Consider the following 10178-nt stretch of genomic DNA (forward strand, 5'->3'; position numbering starts at 1 on the left):
GGCGGATCGAAAATTATGTTTTAATAAAACTTTAATATATAAAAACATTTTAAAAACAGAATCCCAGGAACATATCATTGAATTCAATGTCGTAAACACGAACTGCCACGTCAAAGATCATAGATCGGAAACAACCAATAACTGACCGTTTCTCAGTTTAGACGGTGGAGTCCAGCGTCTGCTCGGGATCGCAGGCGTTCATCAGGAGGAAGAGGCGTTTGGAAAGTTCTGGACCGACCCGGCGAGTGGTGGAGGTCACGCCCTCTCCTCTGCGGATCAGGAGGTCAGACAGCAGCGACGTCTTCTCGCGGTCGGACTTGCACAGACTGTACGCCTGCAGACAGAGGAAAAAAGAAAATAACTTTTCTAATTAATCTGCAGATGTGTCTCTGTTGTTTTGATCTTTAAAGCTCCATGAAGGAGTCATTTGTCTTGTGCTGCACTTAACACCCTGATCTCATACCAGATACCAGGTGATAAATATGTGTTAACTATAGGGATGTATTTATAAGTCTAAGTATTAAGGCCATATAGAGGAAAAAAAATCTGAAATATAGAGAATACAGTTGTAATTTTAACATCAAACATCAGAAGCTTTGAAATGAAGAACGTGGAGCATCCTGTGACGTTCTACTTTAGCAGAGGTTTCACTAATAAGGAGATTCTTCATTTTATGACTCATCATCATCATCATCATCAGGATTTAACGACGGAGGGGGAGTCAGGTATGGTCAATGTGTCAGAGGTGACGTTACCTTCCTGAGCAGCTGAGGGGACGGGTACGCTGCCAGGATGGCCGACGCCATGTCTGGACTGACTCTGTTGAACTGCTGGATCTGTCTCTTCCACACCTGCAGCAGACCCTTACCGGCTTTATCCACCCGCTGCCCCCCCGCCCACTCACTCTCCAGGTAGAAGGAGAAGCCCGTCTGTTCCCTCTCCCGCCTGAAAACACACACACACACACACACACACCACACACACACACACACACACACACACACACACACACATTATTGTTTGATCTGAGTGACAGTGTTTTGTAAAGAGGGAAGAACTGAGCTCACTCACTTGAAAGGCGCCTCTGCAATCGCTTTGGTTGTCATGGTGATGTGATCTGAAAAGTCCTTCCAGGTCGTCAAGAAGCGGACCGAGACCCCCGTGTGTAGCTGGAGATGCACCACTGCCTGATGGGTAATTGGACAACAGACAAATGTGAATCAATATAAAACAATAAAATATCCTTAATTCATCCTTTTACTCTGAAAACACAAGCCGTACTTTTTAAAAGCCCTTAATTAACAAATTAAGAGCTCAGTTCACACATTAATTTGAAATGTTTGATTAATCCATTTGTTATCAGTTTAAGGTGTGTTCTGGTGGTTGTGTTATTCTTGTTAGAAATAAAATTACAGGTATCTCTTACTTTGTACCATCTTCAATTAAGCTGCAAATTGACCTGGGGCTTAATTATTCCAAATTATGGATAAAATAATAGATTATAATACATTAGTTGTTCTTCACTGTTTAAGGGTTTTTTTTTTTTTAATGGGAGCAAATACTCCTTAAACAGCCTGAATTTTCTCTTTATTTTAAAAACTAAGATCCTTTGAAGTTATAAATTAAATTAATGTAATTAAATGGATTATAATATATTAAGGAGTTTTAATGGATACATCACTAGTCGTGGGTAAATTACTGGAATTTCAGATAAATGAAGGTATTCTATATCACAGAGAAAAGTTCTCTCATTTTCTTTTTCTTTCTCTAATTATGAAAGTTCTTCCTCCACCGACCACCCCACCTCTTCTACTTCAACTCGTGACACTTCAGGCAGCGCCTCGGCTCCACCGTTCTTCCTCCTCTTCCTCGCTTTTCCTCCTCCCCGCTCCTCATTGGCGACGGCCTCTCGAAACCTCTTCTGGCTTTGTGACTTCTGCGATCTGAGGAAAAGAAAGTTTATTATCTCTTAGTCGTTAACTCTCAGGACCTCTGGTCTTCGCTCCATCTCTCTTCTTCACACATTTTCTTCAGTCGGTTTCCAGCTGAGTTCTGCCAGACTCTGCTGACAGTGATGTGTGATGCGTTTAGGTCGGCTTAGTGCCATTCTGTGTTGTTTTTCATTGAGTGCTATTACTTCACACTGTTGTACTTATTCAGACTGTGAGACACTTCTAGACCCAATCAGTCAGTCCACCTTCAGGGCAGCGTTTCCCATCTTCACAGCACTTCAAACCAGCTGACTGCAGGTTATCGCTGCCCCCAGTGTCTGACTGGTCTAATCTCAGACCCCCCCCTCCACCTCAAGTATTTCTCCATGTCGATGACCACCAGGCTGAGAACCTTCCCAGGGTGATGGTTCTGCTGCTGCTGCATCCAGGACGTCAGCGTGGGACCAGAGTCTGACCTGTCGTGCCTCTCTTCCTGAGGGAGATTACAGTCATAAGTATTAATATATAAACCTGCTGTCAACAAAACACATTTCAAGATTACGTTTCAGCCTGGACTGTCTTCTATTGCCAAAAAATACATAAAGGCTTTAATCTTCCTCTGATTTTTATTATATATTGTAATTTTGTACATGTGATTTGTACAAATGGGAGACAAATTAAAAGATGAGCAGTCAACATCCTGTCGTGCTCTGTGACATGTATAAAATGCAGGATGGGAGAATTAAATCTTTATATACATCTTAAATCTTAAATCTCCCTCCAGTCTAAAGGTCTGTGTCCATGTGTAGTGTGATTATAGATCAGCTCTAGCTTCTATATTAATACTGTGAAAGTATCAAAGCCTCAGTCCACAGAGAAATGCACACAGCCTGTATTCAGAAACTGAGCCTTAAAACCAGCCGTCAGGACTTCTGGAACTTTGTGATGTCACAACAAAGCAGTCACCAAGCCCCGCCCACCTGGACCCACCATCCAAACCTTGCAGGATTTGGTTTCTCTGAGTGTTTTTACCTGAAATCTGCTTTATTTTTATTGGATCACTCCGAAAACAGTCAGCCAATCAGAAGAGAGGCTCAGAGCCTCCTCTCTTCTGATTGGCTCACAGACCTGTTGTTACTAGAGCTGCAGAGAGAAGCCTGAGAGAGGAGATGTAAAACTACACTGAGATGGTTTTTATATCTTCTGATGGATCAACACTTCAAATAAAGCACAGAAGAAGGAGAAACATGGAGCTTTAAATCTTTATATCTAACACAATGTCAAAGGGTCAGTATCAGGCTTCATCAGTCCTTATTAAACTGATCAATTTCTAAACTTAGTCTTTTTCTTGCAGAATGATCTTTGTGTTTCCTGCTGTGGTAGAACGACAGTAACTGTAACTCTGACAGATCCTCGATGATGTTACAGGCACATCACTTCTAAATAATTCCCTAGAACATTTCCTGTTTTTACACACTCCAGTTAATGGGGAACACTTGTACAGTCTAATGTAATCCAACTGTAATAACACTTAATAGCATGTTCTAATTGAACACTTTCTCTATTTTACCTATAATTATAATTACAACCAAATTACATTGTTTTTTTTTGAAGAGCACTTGGAAATAATTAGAAAATGACGTGTGTGACAGACCACCACCACCACATGTGTTACATTCAATATTCCTCCATCTGCTCTGTTCTCATCTCCACTCTACTGTTATTACAAAATAAAATAAAGTATATATCTATATCTACATCTACATGTTTCCTCACTGGGATCAATGAAGTGTGATTATAAAGCAGCAGGTCAGTCACTGCTGACCTCCTGCTGATGTTGTAGTGACAGTGTGACCACGAGCAGCAGCAGCAGCTGTGGCTCCACCCACCTGAATGTAGCTGTGGATCAAAGTGATGAAGTCATCGACCGTCATCTGCATCACAACATGAGCCTCTGGTACAGACACGACATCATCTGACTGAGACACAGGGAACAGGAGAGAGAGCCACACTCACTTTATGATTATCAAGAAAAGTGATATTTTATCTATTATTTATTTATTACTGAATTAATGATCATTATAAAACCGCTTCTTTTTCTCAACCTCTTTTTCATTAATTACAGACAGATATCACAACAAATGTGACATTACTGGATGTTATATTTCACGTAATTAAAAGTTTATTTATTTAGCACCTTTCACGGATAAAAATAAATAATAAAAACGTATTCAGACACACTGACCACAAGCCTGTCTGAATCAAAATTATGGCAGGTTCGAGGGATGGCCAGGGAAAAGGGAAGAGCACCGTTTGTTGTATAAGGGAGGAGACGGTCAGCAGTGTGTTGGGGTGTTTGGCCATGTGAGGCTCTAAAGGTGAGCCAAAATAATCGTGATTATGATTTTTGCCATAATCGAGCAGCCCTGTCACAAACCTGCTCCTCTAACTGCTCGTGTTGAGGCATTTCATCCTTCTACATTTATCACTACAGCTCCTCCAGAGTCGCTCAAGTGTCACAAGCTCTCAGTAAATTAACACGCACAACAAGGCGAACATGAATAACCATAACTGTAACAATTCGAGACTCGTTTTCAGCTGCTAGTGTGTGAATATGGGTCCAACGTCACACACGCAAGGACCAAGTGTGTTTGTGTGTGTGTGTGTGAGTGTGTGTGTGTGTGTGTGTTATCACCTGTGCACAGGGAGCCCTCCTCATCCAGCTGACACTGCGTGGAAGTGGTTGTTTCTCTATTGCACAGCTGCAGCCCAGAGCCTGCACCGACGCCAGCAGAGTCCCGCCTCCTTCCAGCTGTAAGAGAGCTGCAAACACAAACACAGTTACCACAATAATGTCCAGGATAAACCCATTTCATAGCTTAAATGATGCCTTCAAAGCATGAAGATAATACACACACTTGCTTTATTTGAAGTCTAAAATTATCTCCAATAAATCTAGAGTCTCGCATGTTGTTATCCACTTGTGCACGTTGCCAAGTGTTATTAAATATTTTCCTTTACCTGGGTCTACAGCCACCACCATGTGTTTGATACACTCCTCCGGCCTCAGGGCCTTGGCAGCCTCTGCCAGAGCTTTCCTCTCTGCTTTCTGTCTCTCTTGTTCCAGCCTGAGCACCTCCTTGTCCCTCTGCTGTCGCTCCCTGGCCTGCCTTCTCCTCAGAGCCTCTTCCCTGGAGGCCTGGATCTCCTCCATCGTCCGCTTGGCAGGTTTCCTCTTGGCAGGGAAAGTGTCACTGCTCTCTACACTGGAGAAAGGCTGTGGAGGCAGCCATCGCTGAGGGAGAGCCGCCACCTCCTCTGGGCCAACTGAGGCCCCACGGCTCACTGTCCTCATCCGATGGCAGCTGAGCGGGGGCTCTGACTCTGGAATCCCATTCTGGCAGGAGGGCTGTAAACCGTCCAGATTGGATGGCGAATGCGGCGCAGCATCTTTCCCATTAGTGATGGCGGAGGAGGCACTAATCACATTGTCTCGTCTCTGTTTGAGTCTCTGCGCCAGAGGGACATACGGTGCACCGTCATCAGAATCGCTGCTGATCATCATTACATCAGTCCTTCCCGTACATGTTCCCGCAGTACCCTTCACCGAGGAGGAGACGGCTGCGTCTGCATCCAGGTCGACCAAGTCTGGTTTCTCTGCGAGTCGCTTTGAGGTTTGGCTCAGGAAGTCAAACACAGGCAACTCCTCGTCTAGGTCGCTGGTGGAGTCACTGTAGCTGCCCATGTTCATGTGAAGCCAAGGTTGCTGTATATGAGACATGAGACAAGAATTATCACAGGATCATCAACTTGCAAGAAGCAAAACTGCCTTTTTCTTTTGGCGGCAAAAACCAAACCAGGTATCAGCCAGAAATCTGCCAATCTGAGATTTATTAGTGTGTCAGCCAGTATATACATTACCTAACATATCATAACCTACAGCAATAACATAGTACAGGTGTTATGGTAACTTCGGCGTGGAGATAATCCACCAAGCAGCAGGTTATTCAGTGAAATTGTGGCTGGTATAATTAGTGCACGCCCAGCTCTGCAGAACTCTACTGAAGCTTGCTGATAATAAATAATCAACTTTTTTTAATTGTTCCCTTAAAAAGCAATGGGTGAAACACGCACAGTACGAGGCTGCAGACCGAGCTCCATCTACTCCAGAGAAACCGAACCATTAACTAACACTGAACAGGAACCGTCAAATACAAAGACACACAGCAGACGTTAGATTAGCTGGAAATAGTTTCACTCACTTTGAAATCTTGCGTACAGACGTTCAGTTAAGAAGGAGGTTAGCTTAAGTAAGTATTAGCTACTAGCATTAGCATGTAGTTGTAGTTGGTATTTATTTATTTCGACGGACGAACACCGCGGAGAGTTTTAGCCATCCTGTTGTTGTGTTACGCGAAGGCACATTTGATTTTACCCGGGTTGCAAAGTTGTGTTGCATTCACGTAAATGGGACACCGGATTCACGCAAATTCATTCCCCCAACTATCATGTAAATTCAAAATAGTCACATCAGACAATCTTTGCCTCTTTTTATGGGACAGGGGTGAAAATGACTCATTGTCAAAATCTGTTGTGTCGTGGTTTCAGAATGATGGAGTCAGAGAACAATTAGATTCAAAATATGATGCAGGTTTAGCCATGATTTCTTTTCCTGGGCAACTTTCATGTTTTTCTCAAATGATGTACAAATGGCTTGATACAGTAAACAGCATGTAGCTGCTGTGAATGGGGGGGGGGGAATCCCCGAATGTTTTTATAATGTCTGGCTCCTCCCCTGATTAAGATTACCTAGATGTAACTTCTGAAGATATTCGGACCATATTTTCAGTAAAGTGGTTCGGTCTACCATCTTTCTTGGGGAATTTGAACGCAGCAAATACAACCGGATGTGTCGCGCGGAGTTTGACGTCAGTACTATCGTTCAAGATGGCGGCGCTAGTGTCCTTGATGCTGAAGCCTCGAGCAGGTATGAAGTGTTCATCTTAGTACTTTACACGCTGTTGATGAATTTACAAATTGTGCGAAATAGTTTTATTGCTTCTCACCATATTTGACGTGATTTGCGTAAATAACGTCTCAGGCATTTTGTGTTTACGCGACGTTAAAATGTCGTTAACGTGTCGAGTTCTTGTCTTAACAAGCCAAAATAAGGCGAATAGCTCGTGGATCTCACAACAAAAAGTATTAAGCTGAGCTACGGCATCACCTTAAAGTCTGCAGCCTGTTTTATCCCATTCAATTTCAATATCAAGATCGGTCCTTTCCAAATCTGAGTGCTTGTAATGTCACGACCAGCCCATTAGGTGTCAATATGAGCATGATTAATGCTGTATGTCTGATATTAAACACGGAGTTTCACAGTGGACTGCATGTGCATCACAATATTTCTCCAGAGGAAAAGAACATCTGATCTTTTTATGGTTTCTACCATCCCCTATTTCTGGGACTCATTTTACAGATTAAAATTAAAGTAAATTATGACAGACAGGGTTCTGCTCTAGTCAACAGTTATGGAGGGATTTCGTCTGAATTACTCTTCAGTTCAATCTAGGGCTGAATGATATGGGAAAAATATATATTTTTATTTTACATTGTGGCAGATATTGTGATATGAGTCGCGATTTCAGTTGGAAATTCTTTGAATTTCATTTAAACTGAAATAAAATTAATAAAAATGATGATGTGATTGTGTTGTTGGTCTGTTGTGACACATTCACCTTTATCAAGAAAACTGCGTCTCCTCTGATTTGGATATTGCACTTGACAACATTGAGATTCCGATAATTGCTGTCAAATACACACCGCTGGTAATTAATCCTGTTTGTTGTTGCAAACAACAATCCATAAAAGGCGTGAGTGTTTTTACTGAGAAATTCGCTCTAATTCAGATTTTTAATGGAGTTTGGTGTGATGTCATTGTTTACAGTATGTTTGAGTCAACTGGATGTTTCTGTGATTTCACATGAACTTCTTCGTGCTGCTGGGTTCAGGTCTGCTGGCGCCCGGTCAGTCCTTTCTGCTGGACTCTGTGAGGTTTGCGTCGAAGAAGTCCGGTGGCAGCTGCAAGAACGTTGGGAAAAAAGACCCGGGTCGGAGATACGGCTTCAAGAAACAGGATGGTAATTCCTACTTTGTTCAAAGTGACAGCGTCTCAGTGCCCTGTTATTTGTCTTCTTCTCTTTGAGGCGTTGGTGTAGGCGTAGCGTTTCTCTCCGCCCTCTAACTTTGGTTATGGATAATGTCACAATATTAATAGAAGAGCTGATGTACATGCATATAAAACAGGGTCACAGGAGACACATCTCTGTAATGAGAAATTCATGGTTTGGAACAGTAAAACCACCTTATTGCCAGCGAGAGAAGTTCATCATATTATTTCAACTCGGCAGAAATTTTTCAGATTAACTTCTTCGTCAACTCAGTTATTAGAAATGGAATAAAACTTTCATGAAATGCAGCTGGGAGCTGTAGAAGCTGAATGATTCTGATGAATTCATGCACTCTGATCATTTGCATCTGGTGGCACTCTATGTGATGTCAACTAGACTTGTGGCAATAATATTAATTGATTCATTTAGTCATTTATATATTGATTTTCCATTGCATGCTGAAAGGAATGGAAATCAGTTAAAATATAAAAGAATAATTCATGTAAAGTTTAATTAATTTCTGCTAAAAGTGTGTGAAACAGTGTTAACAACCTCCAGGGCTGATTCATGAACCAACAACATGACCAGGGGCGGAGTCAGACACTGCCAAGATGGTGACAGTGAAGCAGCTCACTTTGAGCTTCAAAACCGCTCTTCAGAAACCTATGGGTGACGTTACAGAGGCGACGTCCATCTTTATTTACAGTCTATGATGTTGATCTCATCGTGACTTCCCATCTGTTCTCCAGGGAACTTCGTCCATGCCGGGAACATCCTTGCGACGCAGAGGGTGATGAGGTATCACCCAGGAGCTCATGTGAGTAGACACACCCTGCATCAACAGTGTGAACCTGATTCAGACCGAAGGGTACACCTTCACGTCTCGCACCTCCTCTCCTCCAGGTGGGGCTGGGAACCAACAGGAATCTCTTTGCTCTGGAGGACGGCTACGTCAGGTTCACCAAGGAGGTCTTCATCCCACCGCCGCGCAGCCGGAAGTCGTCACGGATCATCCCCAGACTGCCGCAAGGAGCCGTGCTCTACAAGACTTTCATCAACATCGTGCCGCTCAAACAGGAGGGCAAGTTCAAACTGATGGACATGGTCTGAGACGGACTGGACTGAACTGGAACCTCATCCTTTTTTTTTTTGTTGTTGTTGTTGTATTCCTGTGGCGGTCAGGATCAAACATCACAAGCACCCTGGAGGACTTCAGCAGCTCGGGCTTCTGTCTTTGACTGAGGTGATTTGACCTTTAGACGGAGCCGGTCCGTGAGGTCAGCTGTCATTCTGAATGACTCGGTCCTCGGCTGCTCATGAGACACTGTCACACTTTGCATTTACAGTTGATTTGGTCGAAACTCCACTGAATAAAATACACACAGGAAAAACATTTCCAGTGTGACTTTTACAGATTGTCTGTCTCTGGCATCACTATTATAGTATTTTTTCTCCCATAGTTACTAACTATACAAAAAACAAGACATCACCAGATCACTTTAAATCATGTGCTCCACCGGATTTTACCCCAATTTCTATCAGGTTCGGGTCCAAATTGGACACGTCACAGTCAGAAAACTTGATGTTTTGAAAAGTTTTAGAAAGAGCAGATCTGTTTTCTGCTCTTTGACAATGTTTTTTCAGATAATCCAACTGGTTTGTAAATGTTTTATTTGGTTTAAGAAGTATGAGAAATTCTCATCCAGTAAACGAACTCCTCATAAATTAAATCTTTAATCCTTAAAAATGTATTATAAATTAAATCCCAGTAAAGCTGAAAAATTCCAAATCACTAAATTTGGAGATACATGGTTATTTTTTTACATTAACATATTGTTTATATCATTTTCTTGATCATTTGGATTTACAGGAAAAAAGTGGTTTTCTTCTTCTTCTTCTTCATTTGCTGCCTTTATTAGTGACATTTGACCGAAAATAAGGGGAAAGAGATGCAACAAAGGCCCCAGTCATTCTAAAAAAAAAAGTATTTTGTCTTTACAAAAAGAAAAGTATTTTCATGTCTGCTGTTTTTAAAAAAAAGTGCAGTAGCCCAATCTGGACACAAGATGGCGCCGCT

The 10178-nt window shown here is 42.2% G+C and overlaps 2 protein-coding genes across 4 annotated transcripts in view; one reads left to right on the forward strand and one right to left on the reverse strand.

Moving 5' to 3' along the window:
• The window catches only part of eme1 (essential meiotic structure-specific endonuclease 1), a 36817-nt gene extending 30349 nt beyond the window's left edge, over positions 1 to 6468 (reverse strand). For 2 of the 3 annotated variants that reach the window (XM_056365734.1, XM_056365733.1), the window contains exons 1-9: positions 6194 to 6468; positions 4953 to 5697; positions 4627 to 4754; positions 3821 to 3910; positions 2303 to 2424; positions 1805 to 1943; positions 1072 to 1187; positions 756 to 945; positions 147 to 334 (exon numbers count right to left, since the gene is read on the reverse strand). In XM_056365734.1, coding sequence (XP_056221709.1) covers positions 158 to 334; positions 756 to 945; positions 1072 to 1187; positions 1805 to 1943; positions 2303 to 2424; positions 3821 to 3910; positions 4627 to 4754; positions 4953 to 5682 — 1692 coding nt within the window. In that variant the 5' untranslated portion in view covers positions 5683 to 5697; positions 6194 to 6468 and the 3' untranslated portion in view covers positions 147 to 157. Of the gene's footprint in view, positions 1 to 6; positions 335 to 755; positions 946 to 1071; positions 1188 to 1804; positions 1944 to 2302; positions 2425 to 3820; positions 3911 to 4626; positions 4755 to 4952; positions 5698 to 6193 lie in introns of those variants that run through there. The other variant, XM_056365732.1, reaches the window with a different exon arrangement.
• Positions 6469 to 6769: 301 nt separating this feature from the next.
• Positions 6770 to 9517, forward strand: mrpl27 (mitochondrial ribosomal protein L27). Its single transcript, XM_056365741.1, has 4 exons — positions 6770 to 6918; positions 7943 to 8071; positions 8851 to 8918; positions 9005 to 9517. Exons 1-4 carry the CDS (start codon positions 6879 to 6881, stop codon positions 9209 to 9211), a joined length of 444 nt encoding a protein of 147 aa, XP_056221716.1. The 5' UTR covers positions 6770 to 6878; the 3' UTR covers positions 9212 to 9517.
• The last annotated feature ends 661 nt before the right edge of the window (positions 9518 to 10178 follow it).

This window comes from Seriola aureovittata, chromosome 21 (assembly GCF_021018895.1).
Source record: "Seriola aureovittata isolate HTS-2021-v1 ecotype China chromosome 21, ASM2101889v1, whole genome shotgun sequence".
Lineage (NCBI taxonomy): Eukaryota > Metazoa > Chordata > Actinopteri > Carangiformes > Carangidae > Seriola > Seriola aureovittata.

What these genes read in the sequence shown, in the direction of transcription:
- mrpl27 (XM_056365741.1), top strand. Translation starts at nt 6,879, where the DNA reads ATGGCGGCGCTAGTGTCCTTGATGCTGAAGCCTCGAGCAG. An exon ending in GATGCTGAAGCCTCGAGCAG is followed by an intron (nt 6,919 to 7,942) that starts GTATGAAGTGTT and finishes TGCTGGGTTCAG; the next exon opens with GTCTGCTGGCGCCCGGTCAG. An exon ending in CGGCTTCAAGAAACAGGATG is followed by an intron (nt 8,072 to 8,850) that starts GTAATTCCTACT and finishes TCTGTTCTCCAG; the next exon opens with GGAACTTCGTCCATGCCGGG.